The sequence below is a fragment of the Coptis chinensis genome, chromosome 7 (genome assembly GCF_015680905.1).
Source record: "Coptis chinensis isolate HL-2020 chromosome 7, ASM1568090v1, whole genome shotgun sequence".
NCBI classification, from domain to species: Eukaryota; Viridiplantae; Streptophyta; class Magnoliopsida; order Ranunculales; family Ranunculaceae; genus Coptis; species Coptis chinensis.
In genome coordinates, this window is record NC_141462.1 from 33,931,379 (window position 1) to 33,955,459 (window position 24,081).

The following is a 24,081-nucleotide window of genomic DNA, read 5'->3' on the forward strand; positions in this document are numbered from 1 at the left end:
CAGCTAGAAATGACTTCAACAGACTTTTTGTCCACTTTTGCTCCTCTTATTGGGTCAACGCTTGGACCATTAGAAAGATCGTTCCGAGCTGGTCGTTTTGACATAAGGTAGGCCCAATTCCGAGGTATGAGTCCAAAGATATGGCCTTCGAAAGTTCTGTTGACTTTTGTGCGCTATTTCTGCCTGCATTGACTTTGACTTTGCTGCTTTGACTGGGTTTTAGAAAGGCTTTTTCTCCTTGAATCTTGGCCTTTAATCATAAAACTTCTTAGCAACCAATCTTTGCTCATTTATCTCGCAAAAGGGATACATTTCTGCACATATTCGACTCCAATGCCTGAAATACACAAGAACACGATAACAATACTAACTCTTACTTATTAATCACATAATTGGTCAAAAAACAATATTGTTAAGGGGTTAAAACTACAGTTTTGAGCTCTTATCAAACACCATTCTCACAATTCTCTCACTATCTCCATCTCCAATTAAAATTCTTGAAACAACAAAAAATTAATTCCTAGTTCAATGGAAGATTCTAATGTATCTCCCTCTCACCCATTATCATTTGTAATGGTAAATTGTGAGACACGTCCATCTTTTTCGGTTGTTGCTATCACTCCTGTCCCTTTTGTAAGCTTTTAGACTCATTTCATTTGTCATTACAAATAAATAGTGAAAGTGAAAGGAAATACAATATGGCTAATTGCTTGATATTTTGTCAGGTTGCAGCACAACCTGAGATGCATGGCTTGTTTGTTAGGTGACGATCCCGACTTCCATTCACTCGTGGGTTATCTTTTCTCTTACATGATATTTTGCTAGAATAAATAGCACTTTAACATTCTTTATTTTTTACTATTTTATTTTTGGAGTTGCTTGTAGTCAATTTCTAAAAAAATCTTATTAAGCTTCTATCATGTTCTAACAGCTATATGATCTCAATGAAACAAGGTCGTCGTAGGTTCCAACAACAGTGCAAGAATCAAAACATGTATTTTTTTTTTCGATATTGTTGCATTTTCTGTTTCGAACGATTTTGTATACTTCTTGTTGTGTTTTCTAAAGGTTATTTTATGCACTTTCTTTAGATGGATATCTGTTGATTCTATGGTTATCGAGGAATGTGATAATTTTGGTGTGAGTGGGAGTGGGGTTGGTGGTAATTCAACCCCTAATAAGGAGTTCATTGAGAAGCTTGAGGCACCACATTTAGGGATATTATTCAACTCTGTGGAAGAAGCACATAACTACTATCAAAATTATGGTCGACAAAATGGTTTTGTTGTGAGGATAAGGTCATCAAATAAAACTCAAGCTCGTGTAGATGAAGTAACAAGTGTTAGATTTGTTTGTTCACGCGAGGGAAAGGCTCAGAAGAGGGTTGAAAATGACGGTGATGAAGGAAGAATTCATAGTACATCAATAGTGAAATGTGAATGTCATGCACAAATGCGGATTTTGCACAAGAAAAAATTAAAAAGGTGGATTATAAGTGTCTTTTCTGATCATCACAATCATAAGTTTGTCACTGCTCTAAAGAGGATGAATATGTCGTCCAACCGACACATGCCTGCTACTGCCAAAGATCTAACAGAGATTTTTCAGAGGGAAAACATGAAAATTTCCAAGGTGCCTGACCTCTTTATTAGAGAATATGTAGGGTTTAGATCAAGAGATTGTTACAATTGTTTGAGAACAATAAGGCTTGATACATTAGAAAAGGTGATGCTACTTCTATCATATCTTATTTTTAGAGAAAACAAAGAGATAACCCTCAATTTTATTATGATGTCCAACTAGATCTAACCGGGAGGGTAGTGAACTTTTTTTGGGTTGATGCAAGATCTCGTAAGGCATATGAGCAGTTTGGAGATGTTGTTTTCTTTGATACCACTTATAAGACGAACAAATATAAGATGCCATTTGCTCCATTTACAGGGATTAATCATCATTACTCATCCATACAATTTGGATGTGCCCTTCTTCAAGATGAGACAGAATTTACATTTTTATGGTTGTTTAATACATGGCTTGAGACAATGGGAGATTGTGCTCCAAAGTTCATCATTACTGATCAATGTGTTGCTATGTTCTCGGCTGTGAAAACAGTTTTCCCTAGCACACGCCACTGTCTATGCCTTTGGCACATAAAACAGAAATTTCCACAAAAATTACATGTCTATACTATGAATGCGAGCTTCAGGAACTGAATTGAGAGATGCCTTAAGTTCACATATAAGGTTGAAGAGTTTGAGAACAAGTGGAATGATCTGATGCAAGAATTTGGGTTGACAGATAATGAATGGCTAAATGGTTTGTATGCCATTAGAGAATCTTGGGTTCCTGTATACCATCGCATCACATTCTATGCTGGTATGAATACAACTGGACGCAGTGAGGGGATCAATGCATTTTTTAATGAATTTGTCAATAAGGATACAAATCTAAGAGAGTTTGTCACAAGATATGAGCAAGCATTGGAGAAGATTGTTAGAAATAAGTGTGACGAAGATTACATTTCAAAGCATAAAAACCGTATTGTTAATGACTATGATTTTCTATTGAAGCATGCATCATGTGTGTTTACGAGGAACATTTTTGAAAAATTTCGTGGTGAATTCTCAACGGTGAAAAACATGAAAATATGTCGATCAGTAGGAGATGGTGTTTATGGCAATTATATAGTCGAATCAAAATCTGGTGTGCATGAAAAATTTACAGTGAGATGGAATGATATAACACTTGAAGGTTATTGTGAATGCAACCATTTTGAGTTTACAGGTATAGTTTGTAGACATGCTGAGAGTATTTGATCATCTTGATGTGGATAAAATTCCCTCATATTTTATTTTAAAAAGATGGACAAATGAGGCAAACAAGTTTAGAGTGATGGATGGGGAAGCAGTGCAACCTAATGACCAGTGTCTTAAGGCTTTCCAAATGAGCCATTTATGTAGAATATCTACGCAAATGTGGAGTGTTGCTTCTGAAGATTAGAGCTTTTACAAAATAGCATTGGATGAACTTGAAAAACTTTTCATAGGTGTTTTAGAAGAGCACGACAAATTATTTAGAACTCCTAATACTATTAATGTTTCAATGGAGGCTCAAAAAAGTCAAGAAGATGCTACTACTTCATGTCAAATTCCGATTCTCGATTCGAATATCTCAATAACGGTGGGGAGACCAAAGAATGGTAAGAGCACCCATGGTAGATGGAAGAATCCTGTTGAAAAAGTAATGACCAAGAAAAGAAAATGTAGCCAGCGTAAATCGCAGGATCATGACAAGCAAACATGTCCGGAATTGAAAAAAACTTAGGTATTGTTTCATCTCTTTTGTCTGTAAAACTTCTTTATAGAGTTGCTTCATCTATTTGTTTATTTTCTTCTCGGTGAATATTATTTATAGAACACTAATGCGTCTTTAATTTCAACACACTTTGGACAAGAAGCTACATGGATTTGTGGTAGTTGAAAACTTGGGCAGGAGCTATATGGCAGTTTGGGATTTTTCAAAGAATTTGGAGTTGAACTATTTTGAAGAATTTGAAGTGCATTTTGCAAGAAGAGAAGGAACTCTAACAGAGGGGAGAAGAGTTTTTCGAGGACCCTTTTCATTTATTTTGTAGGTTTGGAAACTGTGTATGTCGTATTGTATCAAATGGTTAATTATATTTGTGAATTTGTACTCGTAGACAAGTCATTTTAATGTTGAAAACTGGTAGAGTTGGCTCTCTATCACAATTTCAAGCAAATTTTTTAATTATATATGTTCTTTGGTAATTTGTTCCAGTTTTCTATGAATCTCATTATTAGGTGTCTTCCTGTGGATACTCCTCCTTGAGGTAATGAGTTCATCCTGTGAAGATTGTTGAAGTCGTTCCAGTTCAATAACATTTTTCTTTGTTGCGTCATCAACAACCTGGCATTACCAATACAAATTTTTTCCACAACGTACAGATAACTAGACGTAAGTATGTAGTATAAATTTCAAGATAACTTTAGTGAGAATTAAATTGTGGAGCAACAGCTAACAGTAAGACCAACCAAAAATAGTACCAGCAATATTTCATGAAGATACTTCAAAAAAAAATCTACATGATAGCATTGAGATTCCATGAAGATACTTCAATATTTCCGCAAAAAATAAGCTCTTAATTTGATTGTGTTTGCAAATAATAACAATAAATAAAATATGGAGATTGGGGTAATAGAGAAGATAGAGAATGAAGAGCGATGGAGAAAAGACCTCAGAAAAGAAAACAAAGGGAAAAAACACATAATTAAGTTTACTTCTGTTGGTCCTACATGACATCATTTTAAAAGAGTAAATAAACGTGGTAGACAACATTAATTAGATCCGTTAGATTCATAAGATCTAGTGGATAGCAAATTGAGTCAAAATTGAGTTAAAAATTCCTGAGTCCCTAGAACCGGACCCTTCTCTAAATTGCAGCGTTGATTGTGGCGTTCATATCTGCAAAATGATAGAATTTTGTATGAGCAAGGTCATATGGATTTCTCTCAATTGATAAATGAAGAGTAAATACAAAACTTGCGCCCTCACATTGCATGCATAATGCTTTCAAACTTGCCAAGAAGCTGGAGTAAAGAAGATCATGATTTTCAGAAAAATTACAGAAAGGGATTGTTTACTAAATGAATGTGAGGAAGGCAAAAAGCAATATATTTTGTGGTGTTTTTTGTGCACAATGATATTTTGTTTATGAAAGTTAAATATTGGTGTTTTTAATGTGTTCTCTTATTATTATTTATATTATGTTTATTTATAATTCATGTTCATATTATTTATAACCTTGTTCATAACTGATGTTCATATTTGGGGGCATGAACAATTTATTATTCATACCTACTTAAATGTATGAACAATGAGTGTTTAAAGCTCTAATAGGTATGAACACACATTGTTCATACTCCAATTGGGGGGTACGATTGTTCATATCTCATGTTCATAATTGGGGCTATGAACATTAATTGTTTGTTCATCCCTGCTTAAAGGTATGAACAATGAATGTTCATAACTCCAATAGGTATGAATACGCATTATTCATACTCCAATTGGGGGGTACGATTGTTCATAGCTCATGTTCATAATTGGGGCTATGAACAATGAGTGTTCATAGCTCCAATAATGAACATGAGCTATGAACAATCGTACCCCCCAATTGGAGTATGAATAATGCGTATTCATACCTATTAGAGTTATTCATAGCTCCAATAGGTATGAACACGCATTGTTCATACTCCAATTGGAAGTATGATTGTTCATAGCTCATGTTCATAATTGGAGCTATGAACATTTATTATTCATCCATGCTTAAAGGTATGAACAATGAGTGTTCATAGCTCCAATAGGTATGAACACGCATTGTTCATACTCCAATTGGGGGTATTATTGTTCATAGCTCATATTCATAATTGGGGGTATGAACATTTATGGTTCATACCTACTTAGTTGTATGAACAATGTATGTTTATAACTCCAATAGGTATGAACAATCATTGTTCATATTTTACAATAGGTATGAACAAAGAGCTCGCATGTTTTGTATATGGACAATGATTGTTCATATTATATACACTGGGTCAAGGGTATACTTGATTTTTCATCTACATGAGCCGTTTTTTATTTCGCGTCAAGGGTATAATTGACATTTTATCTACCCGGTTTTTGTGAGTGATTACAAAAAAAATGGTGGTGTTGAGAGTTACTTTTTGGGGGGGATTTGGCCCAGAATCACCGATGAGATTGTCTGAAATGAGTTGTACAAATTACTTGTCTATTTCTCTTTCTATTAAAACTAATATAATTACCACCAAAAACAATCAAACAAGTCAACTTCATTAATTCATATTGAGTAGATTAATATCTACTAAGTTAATATCACCGTACTTAACTCGACTATGCATGTTATTGCTCTGATGTCCAAGGTGTCCAGCTATCTAAACAAATATATACTGGAAGCAATATGTGGTCAGCAACCTAAGTGAAGTTTTGTGTTTGTTTCACATGATCCAATTCATAAAGTCCACATATAAGTGTATAACACCATCTGAAATCTCATTGGATTATAAAGATTCTCTGAGAAAAACACCAAACAACAGATACCACAGATTCCATCTACATCTGAATCTCTGGAATCATGGTATCCAAGTGTCTAAGCTTCAATCTCCATCCCCATCCCCACCTCACCCGTTTCTCTGGAAATTCATTAAATCCAATACCATCTCATATTCTCTTCCCAGTAACTGCTGTACCTATAACTACCAAACTAACTATCACCAATACGAGATGTTCTTCTTTTGTTATGGCATCTAGACAATCTCAGTATGGACCTCAATATGGTGAATTTCAACCAGATGCCGGTCTTATCAATGACGATCTTAGGCCGACAAAGCCTGATGAGAGAAAGTTCTCTGGCTCGGAAATGGCCAGTTTATGGATAGGACTAGTTGTAGGGGTGCCAACTTACTACCTTGCTGGAAGCTTAGTTGATCTAGGCATGGCGTGGTGGCAAGGAATTGCCACTGTGGTTGCAGCCAACGTTATTCTTTTAGTCCCTCTAGTCCTCACCGGTCATCCTGGAACTCGGTATGGCATCTCATTCCCTGTACTTGCGCGGTCTGCATTTGGCATCCGTGGCGCCCATGTCCCAACGCTTCTTAGGGCATTGGTTGGTTGTGGCTGGTATGGAATTGAGACTTGGATTGGTGGTGAGGCAATTTTTCTTCTCTTACCTTCATCTCTTAAACAAACTGCTTTTGCTCAATCAGTAGCTTGGCTAGGAACATCCCCACTAGAATTCGCATGTTTTATTGCCTTCTGGCTAGCCCAATTGGCCATTGTATTGAAAGGAATCGAAGGGATTCGAGTGCTTGAGAAGTACTCCGCTCCAATTCTTATAGTACTAACATCATGTCTCCTTGGTTGGGCATATGTCAAAGCAGGTGGTTTTTGCCACATGCTCTCCTTATCTTCTCGCCTTTCGAATAATGAATTCTGGTCACTCTTTTTCCCCTCTCTCACTGCCAATATAAGTTTTTGGGCAACTCTTGCACTAAATATACCTGATTTCACTCGCTACGCAAAGAGTCAAAATGATCAGATCCTAGGCCAGGCAGGGTTACCTATATTCATGGGAGCATTCACATTTGTTGGCCTTGCAGTAACCTCTTCTACCAAAGTAATATTTGGACATGTCATCTCTAATCCTATTCAACTCCTTGGCCAGACTGGGGGGGTTCTCACAATGACGCTCGCCATATTTGGGATCAGCCTTGCCACCATTACAACTAACATTGCAGCAAATATTGTTGCGCCTGCCAATGCTCTAGTTAATCTTAGTCCGTCAATGTTTACCTTCAGCAGAGGAGCTCTCTTGACCGCACTTCTTGGTATCGCTTGTCAGCCTTGGAGACTTCTCCAATCAAGCGAAAGCTTTGTGTATACTTGGCTTGTTAGCTACTCAGCATTACTAGGTCCAATTGGAGGAATACTACTTGCTGATTACTACCTTCTCCGTCGCACAAACCTAAACATCAATGCATTGTACACAACCAATCCTCTTGGTACATACTACTACACAGGTGGATACAATCTTATAGCCATGACAGCTCTAGTTACTGGCATTTTGCCTGTAATACCAGGATTCCTTCAAAAGGTTGGAATACTCGCATCAGTTCCGAATGTGTTTATCGTTCTTTACAACAATGCCTGGTTCATCAGTTTCTTCACTGCTGGATTTATTCATTGGATTCTATCACGTCTTCTCGGCACTCAAAATAGCTCACAATCATTAGACCCTCTCCTACCCACCACACCTTATTAGTGGTGTGGACCTTGTATTTGTACACATATATATCAGTTGTGAAATAATTAATTAAGTCGATATGTCGACATTACACGCGGAATATCTCGACACGGTAAAGTATCGTGCCAAACAAGTTTCAGGAGATTTCAGTACAAACCTCAAAGTTTTTACTTCTGAGAAGAAATGTTCGATTTTCTTCCATTAACGAACACCATCTCTGCAATGGAATGTGCAACCCCTTTTCGTTCAAACTCCACAGGAGCATTTTCTCACTTGCACAACAACGCCGCTTCGCTGTCTTTTGGTACTTCTTCTGCACTTGTCTTTTGTTAGTTTTGTTAAGTATGTGATGGGCACTATAATATCTAGTTGCTATGTGTTTTTTTGTTGGTTGTTTGATCATACTGTCTTCTGTAGTGAAAATTTTGCATAATCCTTAACCACATGTGAATAAGAAGAGTTTTTAACTCTAAAAAGACCACAATCTATGTTGGCATGCGAGTCGAAACCCTTTTGTGAGTTGGTTGTACTTTTGGATCGTTTCATATGAACCATTGCATGAAGTAATAGTATAACTCAATTATGGACTGTTCAATGACATGGATGGGATGATTGGTTTTGGAAGATTTAGTTTCAATTCGGGGAGTTCAGTTTTGGCTCAGTCAGCTTCCACAACATAATTCCATTTTCACCATCTATACAATTATACGTATAATTTTTTTTTTATCTATCAAAACAACATTTATGACGAATGATACCCCATTTGTCCCATCATCTGATCAGCTTAATTCTGAGTCGATTTCCTTTTAGTTTTACCGTTATGGACATTTTGCAGGAAGACTACAATGTAAGTCTTGACTCTAATAGGAAAATACTTTAGCCTTTTTATAAGCGTATTTATACATTTGGTTCATCTTTGCTATGATTCTGGATTAAGTGTGTTGACATGTAGTTCCAGGAGAAAGGAGAGTAGATAGAAGTTCTCTTAGGACTGAAGAGTCAACATCTGCACCATTTGCTTCGAAAATTATATTATTTATGAACAGAAGAAAGATGTATTTGCATCTCTTAGGATCTTATGAAAATGCATATTGACTAATCTGATTAGTGCTAGTTTAGTTGTTCCTTCCTTTTCCTATTTGTTAAGGATGGTTTGCCCACAGGTGATCAATTTGGAAACCTTGTTTTCTCCTTGTTCCAGCCCCTTTTAGCTTGAAGTTCTTTATCAGTTTTTGATAATAGCTATAGCGTGAGGATGATAGCACTACTTTTGGACCTCATTTCATCCGTTTCAGGGTTAGTTTGCAACTTGATATTGGTTATCTCTAGCTTCTTTCATTATTTTGTCTTCTTGGCTTGATTGCTTTCATAGTATTTCAGTCCATTTGAATGAAATCAAGGAGAATTCATAGCAACACTTTTTGGACCAAAATGTATGACCTGTGAGCTCCTATGTACAAAGCCCACATTACAAGTTTTGATCCCCCTAAATGTGGAAATAATAAAGTTACAATTCTCGATCGTCACTGGCTAGAAATGACGGCGACTCTTTCACCTCTGCTGAATACCTAGAGTTCTAGTGTTCAACCCTAGATATTTTCTCTCTAGTGTTGAATACCTCTCCTCTTGTGGTTCTTCTTCTCCTTTTATACTGTAACTAGTCCTCCAGTTCTCAGTCGTTGATCTCAGCTTTCATCTGATGGTTCCTTTTCACTCACATGGCTGCTTGTCCGCCAAGGGTATTAGGGTTCCGTGACCTTGCTTCCATGCTACATGTCTCATATTAATACAATATAACTGAGTTAGTAGACATGCCACCTCAATGGTCCTAAAATAGGATACTACAACACTATTTAACGTGTTTGTGCTACGGATGAACCCTACATACTCACGCCTTGTTAAAAGTCAACTTCTCAGTTCTAATTAGAACCAAATTATTAATCTCAAATAGAATTGAAGAAATTTTCTCGTTAGCTGTCGGCCATGAATGTACTCTCAAATCAGCGAAAAAATTTCTCGTTAGGGATTTGAACCCATATACATGTATCTTTAATTGCTTTTTGAATAGTTGAAATACTTGAAAATTTTAAGTAATAATATTTTAGGCATATGGCAGTTCTTTTAGCCAAGGGGAACTGCCGAACCAACAATGGGATCACTGTGATTACAAACTCGTAGTCAAAATAAGAAGGGACCATGTCAAGGCAGGGTCCAAACTAGAATACTAGAATACGGAATTACCAATAAGCTTTGAGTCGTATAGTTTGAGGGCGCCCTAGTTAAGTAGTTAAGCTATTGCTTACCAAGGAGAGAGGAAGAAGGAGAGAGAGCAATGGACAAATTTGTGCTTCTAAGATTAATATATCGATTTACAAAAATCAGATCAGCTAGTCTTTCTTAAGTGGACTTACATTGATCATAAACATTACACAATTGTTAATTGTCGAACTATGTCCGAGTGATATTAGGTGTGCCCACTAAATAGTGATCATAAAGTAACATGACCGGGTCATTAACTCGTCTCAAATCACATGTATCAGGTCATGACACTTATTGACACATGTTTAAAATGAGTATGGGCTTAACTATGTGCAGATACTATTTACGGGCTTTGGCATATTTTTATTATTATTATGGGCTTATAATAGAAATACACCCATATCTCTAAACCCTAATCTCATTCTCCTAATCTTCTCATCCATCCGTTGGGAGTAAGCACGAGAAGGGTTTTGGATGTGGAAGACACAACATCTGTTGCGTATAGGATTTGCTGGTCACCGTCAACAATGACTTCAGGTATGTCCTAGTTTAATTTGGTTTCTTCAATGATTGACATGCGATCTTGGGTTATGAGTTTCAAAAGAAATCCTAACAATTGGTATCAATCGCCAAACATGTTAGTCATATAAGAAAACATAATGTTTAATTTTCTTTTTTACTAAAATTGAGAAAAATCAAACTTTTTGTTTTTTACGGTTTCGTGGGATTTTTTTGTTTTATTTAAAATCACCAAATTCTTGGCGATTGGATTTTTTTTTTGGTAAAAGGTTTCATCGGATCTATACTCCCTTGTCCAATGATCACATCCTTACGGTGGACGGTGGGGTTCGGTTACTATGGTTGTTGATTCATCATCAACAACCGCTATAAAACTTCGCTTTTTTGGCTCAAATATTAAACCCTTGGATCTTTGCAATATGGGGCTGGAATGCACTGAAATTTTGTTGTGGGGGTTAGGGTTGTATGATGGTGTGGATCATATCTAACGGTCATTTTTTGTTTTGGGTTATCGACTGGATGCATTTTGGGGAGACGGTTAGGTTTTCCAAAACCGTGAGTCATTTTTCCATTTTGTTGTAAAGTGTTTTGTTCTCGTAAGTAACGATGAGTTGTTGGATTGGTGAGTTAACTCGCCCAGTCAACTACTGATTCATTATTCACTTTTGAGAATTAAACTTGTTTTATTGGAAATCAAGGTTATTTAAGGATTATTAAGTCCTACTACTAAGCCCAACAACCAACCTGACCGATGAACTAGACTGTGCTTAGATCGGACCCATGTGTGCTAGGTCTGACTTCTGCAAACAGGGTCTAACTTATGCAGGTAGTCTTTCATTGACAGAACTAGTACCAGCATGAGTCAGACCATAAAACAAGTTTAATTCTCAAAAGTGAATAATGAATCAATAGTTGGCAGGGCGAGTTAACTCACCTATCCAACTCATCGTCACTTACGAGAACAAAACACTTTACAGCAAAATGGAAAGAGGACTCACGATTTCGGAAAACCAAATTATCTTCACAAAACGCATCTAGTCGATAACCCTAAACAAAAAACGAACGTTAGATATGATCCACACCATCATACAACCCTAACATAAAAATTTTAGTGCATTCCAACTCCAAATCACAAATATCCAAGGGTTATTATTTGAGAAAAAAAAACCCAAAGTATTATAGCGGTTGTTGATGACGAATAACCAACCAAACCCTACAAGATGTGATCCTCGGAGAAGGGAATGGAGATCCGATGAAACCTTTTCCTGGAAAAAAAAAAACCGGTTGCCAAGAATTTGGTGATTCGCGAAACTTTAGAAAATAAAAAGTTTAAATTTTTCTCTTTTTGGATTGGCAATGGACATGGAAAAATATAGAGAAGTGATCAGAGTATGTTTACTTGACTTGGACTTAGAAATGATGGAATTTGGAGATCAAACGGAGATTGGTGAACGTGGTATTAACCTAAGTAGTGGTCAGAAACAGAGGATACAAACTCGTGAGAGCTGTTTATCAGGATTGTGATATGTACCTTCTTGATGATGTGTTTAGTGCCGTCGATGCTCACATTGGATCAGAATTATTCAAGGTGAATTAAGTATATGCTCTGCCTGTAATTAACTTAGTATCATTACAATGTTTAAAAGTAATCATTGTCATATTCAACATACTGTAGTACTAAAAAGCCATTATGCAGGAACATGCAAGAGCAGCTCTGAAGAACAAAACCATTTTGCTTGTAACACACCAAGTGGAATATTTGCATAACACGAATCTCATATTGGTGAGCCACAACATTTTGACTGTATTCACTCATTATATATTTTTAAAATATAAAATATGAAAGATGCTTGTGACATAATATCATTAAGTAGTGAATCCCCGCACAAATGTATGTAATTTCTCCAAATACTTCTCATGGAAACATATTCTACTCGTTACATGCTTCTGGCATCTCCCCAAGGCCCCAAGTAAGTTGCAATCTGTACCGATGACACAACCAATGAAGTATTAATAGGCTATTTTTACGCGTTTGTCCCTTCACCAGTTTCAAATATGCTTCCAGCACACTTCACCTGTTGTTAGGTCACATATTGGTACGTTGCACATAAAACTTTGGTGACCCTTAATGCCTCTGCCAAGTTCGAGATGTGGCTCACTGATTGAGCATACCTTTCCACTTTGTGACTTCAGTAGTATTTGTTGTTGTTGTGCTATTTTTCTAAATTGGTTCGTTTCTGAAAAATCAAGTACAGGTCGTGATTGTACAGTCTGGAAAATACAGCTTGAACCTGGTTCAGATTTTGGAGCTCTTGTTGCGACACATAAAACGTCCATGGAACTAGTTGACATGAACAATTCTAAGGATTTTCCTAAACCACCAATAACACAGAAACCAGCTTGTCCATACCCCCAAGTCACCAATGGTCGAAGTAAGTCACCATTCCGAGTTCGAAAAGGGAACTTCCAAATTCATCGAAGACGGGGAGAGAGAGACTGGTCATGTTAGCTTCCGAGTGTATAAGACATATAGTATTGAAGCATATTGGATGGTGGGGAATTGTGGCAGTGTTGCTTATGTCATTGTTGTGGCAAATCTCCCTCATGGCAGGTGACTATTGGTTGGCATTTGAGACCGGTGAAGATCGAGGAGCTTCATTTGTTCCGTCATTTTTCGTTCGTGTTTACGCCGTTCTAGCAGCTGTTTCTTGTGTATTTGTTTTGATTAGAAACGTAGTTCTTACTTACGTCGGCCTGAAGACTGCTCAAATTCTTTGCAAGCAAATCCTTCATAGCATCTTGCATGCCCCAATGCCATTTTTCGATACAACACCTCCAGGGAGAATTCTTAGTCGGGTATGCTTCATTACCCTCGTATGGAACTTTTATAGCTAATCTGCACGTTCCACTTTTGAGTATACTTGTTCTCCAATTGACAATTGTTGTTACCTATCAAATTAGTTGGTTTGGTGACAAATTTTACTAATTGAAGAACTCTTAAAATATTGTGCAGGTTTCAAATGATCAAACCAACATTGACTTGCTACTTCCCCTGTTTATTAACATGACCATTGCGATGTACATCACAGTGCTCGGCATCATAATCGTCACATGTCAAGTTACTTGGCCTACGATTTTCCTCATAATTCCCACTTGTTTGGTTCAACATCTGGTACAGGGTACGTGCTGTCCTGTTGCTTGTTTGTAGGGGTGGAATTTGAGCCGAGTAGCTCGGGCTTGGCTCGTTTAAGCTTGGCTCAAGCTCGTTCATTTAACTAAATGAGCCAAGCTTGAGCCCATATTATAGCTCGCTTAATAAACGAGCAAGGTGAAGCTCGGCTCAATAAGTTCAAATACCATTATCACAGTGTAAAATAGCCGAGCTACTCGGGCTTGGCTTAGGCTCGGCTCATTTAAGCTCAGCTCGGACTCGTTCATATAATATATGAGCCAAGCTTGAGCCTATATTAAAACTCGTTTAAATAAACGAGTTGAGCTGAGGTTAGTGAAACTTCGGCTCGATTAGCTCGAATTCCACCCCTACTTGTTTGAACTCCAAATTTGTTGTTTGAACTCCAAATTTGTTGCTTTATCATGGCTAGAGAATAAGTCTTGGAAGGACATTTAAGATAATATTCAAGTAACTTTTGCGCCAATGGATACTCCGAGAAGTAGTGACACAAAATTTAATTTTGACTAGTGGATTCCAGGCCAGGCCATATCAAGCACTTGGCATTTGTAGTGTCCATTTTATATTCAATGTTCTTCGTTCTGATCGTCCATAGCAATTCTGGTTTTGATCAAAGACTCACCCTTATTGTTTACTGAATGCATAAAAGATTTAATTGAAAGGCCCCACAGTTTAACAGTCAAAGTCAACTAACAAGTGGCCGTCAGTTGACTAGTCAAGAATTGTAAATTGTCCTAAATACTCTTTTTCTGTGGATATTACAAAATTTGCCATTGACACTGTTCAAAGCACACAACTCAAATCCCAAACTCGAAATGGTTCCAACAGACAAAGGAGTGAGGGATGGACCTGTTTCTATCCCCGATTGGAAATCAAAAGGAACAGTCCAGATGATAGAATCTGGACAAAGGCAACAAGGGATGATCCATTGATCCTTATAGTACCCATAGTTTGGGATTTCGGAATTCTCGGAATTCTGGTAAATCTAAAAACCGAAATTCAATAAATTTCAACCCTATTACATTTGGAATTTCAAATTCTTTCGGAATTTTAATTATTTCGATACTACATTTGGAATTCTGGTTTTTTGGAAAACCAAAATTCCGAGCGGAATTCCGGAGTTTCGTTTGGAATCACGAACTATGATAGTACCTCAAGGTTTACGTGCAGTGCGTCTTGGCAACGATGCAGAGATAAGCCAAGAGCTTAAGCTTGAAAAGGGTTCACTGTACTCCGTCACATTTAGTGCTGCAAGGACGCTGCAATGGTCATGATGCATCATCCTCTGTTACCAATGGAGTGAAGCCTCCACACTACAATCGCCATGATGCGTCATCCTCGGCCAATGGTGCGAAGCCTCAGCATTACAACGGTCATGCTGCGTTATACTCTGTTCCCAATGAAGTGAAACCTCCACATTCCAATGGGCATAATGCACCACAAAGCATGAGGGGAGCTGACGAGCTGTTCCACCAAAGCCGGTAGTCATGGGATCATATGGATCTGATAATTCCAAGAAGCTCATTCCTACCATATCTAAAAATGATAAAGTTCCTTCAAGCCCGAGAATAAAGTTCAATATCTTGAAGTCTTCCAAAGAGCTTCATCCAAATGGAAATGACGATAATAATGGGTATGTGAGATATCACGTTGACATCAAAGAAAGAAGGGAAAGAAATGAAGAAAATTACAAAAAAAATGCCATCAGTAACCAATGTCGCTCATGTGAACGAGTCTCTCGATGCTTTGGATCCTGAACCAATGCTACATGCAAACGGTAAAATTGCAGGTAGTAGTGTCAGACCAGTGGCGGAGCCAGGAATGTAAGTGAGGGTGAGCCACCCATAAACCAAGCATTAAAAAAAAAACACGCTAATTTTTTTTTTAACTAAAAATTCAAATCCGATCACAAAATAAGTATATTTAGAACATAAAAAAATCATATAAAATAATTGCAATAAATGTAATATAAAAAAAAATAAGAAAAGAAAAAATAATTCAATCTAAACAAATATATACTTATTCATAGTTGTCCTCGGCGTCTTTCTTTTTTGTCATCCTTCTTCATCTTTTGGAAGCGTTGCAAGATCAACTCGGTATCAATGCTATCAAAAACTTCTTTTTCAATGTATGTTATTAAACAATCATTCAACCATTCATCCGCCATCCGATTCTTGTAGACGATTCTTTATGATATTCATAGCAGAAAATGCCCTCTCCACAGTAGCAGTAGCAACAGGTAAAATCAGCGCCAACTTAATCAACAAATACACAAGTGGGTACACAATGTCTTTCTTTGTCTCAACCATTATTTTGGCTAGGCTACTAATTCCGTTTACTTTACCAAACTTAGTATCGGAACGCACATCAATGATATAATTCTCAAGCTGATCCGCTAATTCCATCTGATCTATTTCTGAAAAATCATCGGAATAAAGTCGAGCAAAATGGATCAACTTTTGCTTATCGAAAGCAGCAAACGACTCACAAGGATCAAGACATGCCATGCAAAGAAGTAATTCTGTGTTTGCTTCATTAAACCGGTCATTTAACTCTTGAAGTTCCAAATCAATACAATGATAGAATAATCCAACACGATAGTAATGTAAATTGGTGCTTCCTTCCGCTCTTCGTCGAGACCTCCCTTGAGCCACATACCTCTCTTTCATATTTGGAACAACCACATCATGTTTGGCACATAGTGAAGAAACTTCAATCAGGAGACTATCCCACCCATCATCTCTCATCGTCTATAAGCGTACCTTTGTTATTTTAACAAGAGTCATAGCATTGACAATGTCTTGGTCTTCACGTTGCAAAGCCTTTGACAAATCATTGCTAATTCCTAGTATCGCTTTCATCAAATGCAAATTTTAGATAAATTCAAAAGACTGCACTGAACTCAATAATCCATAAGCCTCACCTCTTTGTTCCGAGCTTGAACCATCTTCCGCTATATTATCAAGTACTGAACCATAACTGTTTATCATGCCAAGAAGTGTATAATAGTGTGAGCCCCATCGAGTGTCACCAGATCGTTTAAGATTAGTCTCTTGATTCAACCCTTTACCACTTGAAATTTCTCCGCTTTGTAAGGTCTGCAACAACTCTAGCCTTCATTGCTTTAAGAATATAACATATCTCGCCGCTACATGATGCTCCAACGATTATTTACCACATTAGAGAGAACACTAAAAAGGTTAGCAATTGACTCATGGTTCTTTGCAACCGATACAAGGGGCTAACCGATGATGAGCTTAAACAATGAACATAAAATCTGACTCATTCTCTTTCATTATAAGTGTTTTAGGCCATTCAAATTACCTTGCATATTCTTCGGCCCCATCATACCCCTTGTCCACGCAGTCTAGATATGCTTAACCCATGCTTAGAGAACAACTCATCAATTGCCTTTTTAAGTTGTTATTGCACTAGTTTCCTTAACATGCACAACTCCAAAAATCTCTCAATCACTTAACCTTTCTTGTCGACATAACGCAAAAACAAGCGCCATTTGCTCTTTAATTGATATATCACGTGCTTCATCAACTAAAATAGCAAACAATGAATTTCCATAATCCTTTAAAATAGCATTTGTAGTTTCCAAGCAGCCTGCATTTACAATCTCTTTTTTTGTATATCGGTGAGGTCAATTTCCGATTTTTAGAAGCATTATCAAGAACGTTCTTAATGACTTCATTATGATCTTTTTAAAAATCGTTATAAGTTCAAGAAAATTGCCTTTCTTGATCGACTCCTCCCGATTCATCATGGCCACGGAAAGCTAAACCTTGTCTCAAAAGAAACCTAATACAATCAGTTATTGCAGTTAGATGTATTCGATAATCCCTTCGAACTTGGTCAGATTGTATCTCAAGAAATGTTTCGATATGCTGCTCTTGATTTAGCAATGCCCGTGCTGCCCTATAAGCAATATTATGAGCACTATTTGGTCCTCCAACATGCTCTTTTAATTTGGTTTTCCTTTCCCAATTAGTAAACCCTTTGTAAGAAAAAACATCTCCGCCTCATTGTGCCCCCTGATAAGATTTAAAGAGATAACAATAGTGACAAAACGCGGCTTCTTTGTGAGTACTATATTCCAACCAACTAAACTCTTCATACCACTCTTTCCGAAAGTGACGGTTCCTCTTGCCTATTGTCCTTGGAGGAAAAGTATGATTAGGCTGGCAAGGACCCCTAAACAAATATGTTCTTCTCACTGAATCACGATCATTAGGATGATAATCTGAAATCTTGTTCCTCAATCCAGGGTCTCTCGGAAGACTAGACAAGTCAAGTTCTTCACGATTTCCATGTTGAACCCGCTTTGACGTAGGTTGTTCAACACCACCTTCCTCAGTTTCTTGGTGACTTCGCTTTGAAGAGGATCCTACTTCAACACTAACAACATGATCTGTGTTACTAGTTGGTTGAGCGGGCAACGACTTTTCTTTGATAAAATACTTTAGCATAGCTATTTAAACAATTAAAATAAACCACCAATCAATTTAATTGAAATTGCACGAATTAAAATAAACCATCAATAATGTTCACAAAATAAAATAATAATCACAAACATATAAAAATCTAAATAATATAGTTTAGGAATAAGTACAAAAAGAAGACAAAAAATTAAATAATATAAGGGTTACCTAGTTACCTCCACAAAACCGGTAGGTGTAAAATTGTTTGTTTGGGTAGAAAAGTAGAATACTTAAATTTTAATATAGAGTAATAGAGAATGGAGGAGAAGAGAAGTAGAGTAGGTGAGGGGGTTTTTTTCTTACTATTTTTTTTTAATAGATACAAGATGGTTTCTGTTTGGGTTTATATATGGGTGGGCAAATCTTTCACCTATAAATAAAACTCCCCGCCTAACAGTTCCTTTTCCATCGCAAGGATTTTTTCATTTCCTATTTTATCCTTCTATTTATGGACTCATGTTCTGTATCTAATTGTAATATATAATGTTTAGTAAGGGTATATATGTCTTTCAATTCGTTCTCTGTTCTGATGGGCTTTGTGGATGGCCACGACCTATTCCAGATTCTTCCATCTCCAGTTCCCCATCTCTATTCACGCATTGCGCTCTTCCAAATTCCCGATTTCCCACTGATTAATTTCAAATGAGATTAGTGTAATACTTCATCTTTGATTGTTTTTTTTTTTTTTTTTATCAACTCATTTGTGTATTTGTACCGATCTAAATAATCCAAGTTGCTGTATCTCTGTCTCTGTTTCTTTCACGCTCACTAATTCTATTTCTACTATAATCATCAAATTGATGAGTATTTAAGTTTAGTAATTGTTCTTTTAGCAAATTGATGAGTATTTAAGTTCAGTAATTTTTCTTTTTTAATTCATCATATCTGAACTTACTATCTCTATATTGTTTAAATATTTCATTATTGTATTTATTGATGTATACGTTATCTAGCAGGTTTCATCATGTCGCCCAATATTGCGAAAAACATTGGGCATTGCCCTCTATCAAGTAGAAGATTAACTGATGAGCAGCGTGAGTGGAGACGCCTTTATGAGCGAAGACGGAATCTTAATAAGAGTAGTGAACAGTTGGCTTCTGAAAGAGAACGTCGCCGTATCCGTTATAGACAGCGAATGGCCGAAATGACTGCAGAGCAAAGGTCCCGGCTTCACGAGAGCGAGCGCTGAATTATAGGCGAAAAGAGAAAGGCGCTTTCTCAATCAAATGAGACAACGCCTATGGAAAACGATGCCAATTTTAACACCATATTGGATGCCGAGTGCGGGCGTACATTCCAACAAGATCGGGCGTTTTCCACGGCGTTAGTGTGCCACCTTTAGATACTAAACGGTTACATGATTTTAGTGTACGCCACCTTTGGGTGATCAATTGAGCGAGTAGCATACCACCACCATCTGATCCTGCTGTTGATTTAAATCAAGTCCTTAATATCATCCAGACTCACGTACAATCAGAGGTTGACAGGTTGAGTAGCCGCCCTTTGTCTGCAACATTGTTCCTAGATCGAATGAATCTAGATTTTGTCATTGGTATGTTTGTTTGTTTGTTTGTTGTTGATTTTGTTGTTTGGTTGTCAGATGTTTTTTTAGTGTTGTTGTTGTTGTTGATGTTGTCGACTTACTCTTTTCGCGCGTTTTTTTTTTTTTTTTTTTTATCAGATGACCCGAGCACCGTATTAAGTGCACCAGTCGGTGACGACATTGATGGCTATCGTAATGAAGTTGATTTAGATAATATCAACTTCGTAAATGACATTCAAGGTTTGTTTCTTAATATCAATACATTTTGTTTTTAGCTTACCATGTGCATTGAATTGTGACATATTTAAATAACATTCGATACCTGCATATGCTATTGCTAGAGCAAAAAAATAATAATGGTGCCGAAAAGATCAGCACTTTTCGCTCTAAAAAGGTTCCCTCATCACAGAAATCTTATCACAACTGTGCAACAGGCTTTGTTGACACTCCAGAATTTCAACGACATGAAATAAGCAACATGCGTGTCTGCACTCACTGTCATGCCGAGCTATTTCCATCTGAGTCCCGTCAATTTTGTTGTCTTGGAGGTAAAATTAAACTACCCCATATAGATTCTCCTCCAGAATTGATGTATTTGTACACTGCACGGTCAGAACAAGGTGCGCACTTCAGAACAAACATCCGTGCTTACAACCATGTCTTTGCTTTCACCTCGATGGGAGTGCACTTCGATGAAAAATTGGCTAGCGGTAAAAATGGAGTATACACTTATCGAGCTCAAGGATCCATTTACCATAGAATCGGTGGTCTAATACCTACACATGGCTAGCGACCGCGTTTTCTGCAAATGTATGTCTATGACACCGATCATGAAATGATGAACAGACTATCTGAAAATAAGTTGCTGAATCCCCAAGTTCTGTCCATTTTGCAGAAAGTCCTCGACCGTAATAACCCTTTTGTTTTGGCGCTTTTAAGCGGCGTTGCTAGATCTGAAAATTTAATGGATATTCGATTACATATCAAGGAAGTGCCCTCTGACAAGCATCACTATACTCTGCCAACGTCTTCCCAGGTAGCTGCCATTTTAGTTGGGACTGAGGATCCTGCTGAACGTAAGGAGAGAGATATAATCATAGAGACTATGACTGGTGATTTATTAAATGTGCCTGACACTGCTGGCTTCTACGACCCCCTTCAATATCCACTGCTTCACCCTTACGGAAACTTTGGATGGGATTTACATATATTCAGTGACGATGCTCAGAGAATCAGTTGTCGTGAGTTTTATTGTTACCTACTCCAGGTAAATTATACATTCCAATGTCAAATATTTAATAAATTATATCTCAGTTAATTATTTTTATCTTTCTGTTTGACAAAAAAATACATGCTACTTTTTTATTAGATCCGGGATAACCACGACTCAATATTGCTTGGCGATTAAATCCTACAACGGTATGTAGTTGACATTTATGTCAAAATTTCGACTCGGCGAGTTAAGATTTATCCGCGACAACCGGGACACTTTAAGAGCTGAAGTTATACCAAGGGTTGCCGCGACTCTGCGCGGATGGGCTAAAACCAATGCAGGTATTTATATTATTTTAGTTGCAATATCGAACCAATATTACAGTAGTGAACAAAAGTTAACGCTGGACTGTATTCTAGCCTCTGTGATTTTGCCATGCTTTATGTTGTTTTTCATTTAGATGATATTTTTTTTTTTTTTTTTTTTTTTTAACATCTCATATTGTATATGTACAGCTAATGTTGGTCGACGAACTATCTTACCGTCATCCTATATAGGAAGCCCGCGAGATATGCACGAAAGATATCATGACGCGATGGCTTTGGTTCAAAAATTTGGAAAACCGGATATATTCCTCACCATGACATGCAATCCGAATTGGTCGGAGATTACAAGGAGGTTAAAGGAAGGTCAGACCTCACAAGACAGACCCAATCTTACTACGAGAGTCTTTCATGAAAAATGTGAGGAACTAAAGAAAGATTTGTTCGATAAGGGTGTCCTCGGAAAGGTTGTCGCCCACGTACACGTCATCGAGTTCCAAAAACGTGGTTTGCCACACGTTCATATGCTCTTGATTTTGGATGAGGATGACAAGCTTAACAACCCGGATGATTATGACACAGTTGTTAGGGCTGAAATTCCTGATCCAGACCATGAACCTGATTTATACAACATTGTCATGAGACATATGATTCACGGTCCGTGTGGAGAGTTGAAACCAGATTCCGTCTGCATGAAAAATGGAAGGTGCAAACGAAATTTTCTGAAGGAATTTGCCCCAGTAACCGTCCAGGGCAATGACTCTTATGCTATTTACCAGAGGCGTGATAATGGCAAAAGAATTATGCTAAAAGATGATCTTTCCATTGATAATCGATGGGTTGTACCTTACAACCCATGGCTGTTGAGGAAATACGATTGTCATATCAACATCGAAATTTGCTCCTCCATAAAGTCGGTGAAGTATTTGTACAAATATGTATACAAAGGTCTGGACCGTGTATCAATGGAAGTCAGTTCAAAGGTGCATAATACCCACGATGAAATTCAGCAGTTCATTGATGGACGTTGGATATGTCCTCAAGAATCCTTATGGAGGATCTTTAGGTTCCCTCTCAATAGAATATACCCTGCTGTCTATGCATTACAGGTGCATCTTGATAGAATGCACCAAGTTATCTACTCTGACAAAGTCAATCTCGAACACCTTCTAGCGGACGAGAGGACATCTAAAACCATGTTAACCGAGTTCTTCAAGACAAATAGCGTTGATCCAGAAGCAAGACGGTATCTCTACAGGGAGTTCCCCGAGCATTATGTATGGAACAACTCTGCTAAGCAATGGCGTCTAAGGAAAAGCAAATTCAAAGTGATTGGAAGACTGCGAACTGTGCATCCATCAGATATTGAGAGGTACTACTTGCGACTACTTCTCAACCATGTAAGAGGTCCTACTTCTTTTGAAGATCTCCGAACATTCGATGGAGTTAGATACTCTACTTACAAGGAAGCTGCTGAACAACGAGGTCTTCTTGAAGAAGATAGTGCTATACGCGATTGCTTATTAGAAGCAGTTACTGTTCACATGCCTTCTGCATTACGGAAGCTATTTTCTTCTATTTTGGTATTTTGTAATCCTGTAGCTGTTCGTGAATTATGGAACGAATTCTTCCCATACATGATTGAAGATTACCCTTCCTCGGGTAGCTTAACTCATGCAACCAACCGCTTACTTAAGGAGATTGAATCATCACTAGCTGAAAATAATAAGAAGTTGTCTAATTATGATTTTCCGCCGTTATGTACTGATTTAGATGATCACTCCAATGTCCATGATTTGATTGCTGAGGAACGGTCAGTAGTAATACCACCAGAGGATGTATCATCAATCGTCAAACTAAATGGTGACCAACTGTATGCTTTTCGAGTTATTGTGCACTCTGTTATCCAAAACAAGAGCTCTATATATTTTATTGATGGCCCAGGTGGTACCGGAAAGACATTTCTCTACCGTTCTATTTTAGCATATTTAAGGGACAGAGGCCACATTGCAATTGCAACCTCCACCTCAGGTCTTGTTGCCACCATGCTTCGGGAGGTCGGATGCCCCACTCGATTCAAGATACCTGTTCCTACTTCCGCTACTTCCACCTGTAGGATAGGTAAAGAGTCTCCACTTGCTGACTTGCTACGTGAAGCGAGTCTCATTATTTGGGATGAGGCAACAATGACACATCGCCACGCATTTGAAGCTCTCAATAGAACGCTCAAGGATATAACAGATTCTCATTTGCCATTTGGGGGAAAGATTTTTGTGCTGGGCGGTGATTTCCGTCAGGTACTTCCAGTTGTTGCTCATGGTACCATTGCAGAAAAGATTGATGCATGCATTACAAAATCTGATCTATGGAGATCCGTCAAGGTAATTCATCTCACTGAAAACATGCGAGCAAAAATTGACCACGACATTCTCGGCTTTCCTACTACACATCGGTAACGGTAGTGCGCATTGCATACTTGATGATATGGTCAGAATTCCAGATGACTTAGTTATTCCATGGGAAGGTGAACATTCATTGGAGCACTTAATATATGAAGTTTTTCCTAAGATGCATGAAAACGCTCACCTGACAGACTACATGGCACAAAGAGCTTTGCTAACCCTTACAAATGACAATGTTGATAGGTTAAACGACATCGTCATTGAGATATTTCCCGGAGCAGATAAAACATTCTACTCATTTGATTCCG

At 37.6% G+C, this 24,081-nt stretch overlaps 4 protein-coding genes across 11 annotated transcripts; 3 read left to right on the forward strand and 1 right to left on the reverse strand.

The window, feature by feature from the left end:
* Nucleotides 1-698: 698 nt before the first annotated feature.
* On the forward strand, nt 699-2,816 carry LOC147487200 (protein FAR1-RELATED SEQUENCE 5-like). The gene is made up of 4 exons (XM_086573975.1): nt 699-754; nt 1,092-1,632; nt 1,758-2,111; nt 2,244-2,816. The coding sequence occupies exons 1-4, from the start codon at nt 699-701 to the stop codon at nt 2,814-2,816; spliced, it is 1,524 nt and encodes a 507-aa protein (XP_086430101.1).
* Nucleotides 2,817-5,967: 3,151 nt separating this feature from the next.
* Nucleotides 5,968-14,271, forward strand: NCS1 (permease, cytosine/purines, uracil, thiamine, allantoin family protein). Of its 8 annotated transcripts, none has more exons than XM_086570771.1 (7): nt 5,968-8,141; nt 9,001-9,133; nt 10,433-10,633; nt 12,030-12,203; nt 12,312-12,398; nt 12,871-13,471; nt 13,629-14,271. In XM_086570771.1, the coding sequence occupies exon 1, from the start codon at nt 6,170-6,172 to the stop codon at nt 7,853-7,855; it is 1,686 nt and encodes a 561-aa protein (XP_086426897.1). In that variant the 5' UTR covers nt 5,968-6,169; the 3' UTR covers nt 7,856-8,141; nt 9,001-9,133; nt 10,433-10,633; nt 12,030-12,203; nt 12,312-12,398; nt 12,871-13,471; nt 13,629-14,271. The 8 variants fall into 8 exon arrangements, with proteins under 8 accessions (XP_086426897.1, XP_086426899.1, XP_086426898.1 ...); XM_086570773.1 differs by having other exon boundaries at nt 10,554-10,633; XM_086570772.1 differs by having other exon boundaries at nt 9,039-9,133.
* Nucleotides 14,272-15,961: 1,690 nt separating this feature from the next.
* On the reverse strand, nt 15,962-16,552 carry LOC147487202 (uncharacterized). Its single transcript, XM_086573976.1, has one exon. The coding sequence runs from the start codon at nt 16,550-16,552 to the stop codon at nt 15,962-15,964; it is 591 nt and encodes a 196-aa protein (XP_086430102.1).
* Nucleotides 16,553-21,604: 5,052 nt separating this feature from the next.
* On the forward strand, nt 21,605-23,827 carry LOC147487203 (uncharacterized). The gene has a single exon (XM_086573977.1). The coding sequence runs from the start codon at nt 21,620-21,622 to the stop codon at nt 23,825-23,827; it is 2,208 nt and encodes a 735-aa protein (XP_086430103.1). The 5' UTR covers nt 21,605-21,619.
* The last annotated feature ends 254 nt before the right edge of the window (nt 23,828-24,081 follow it).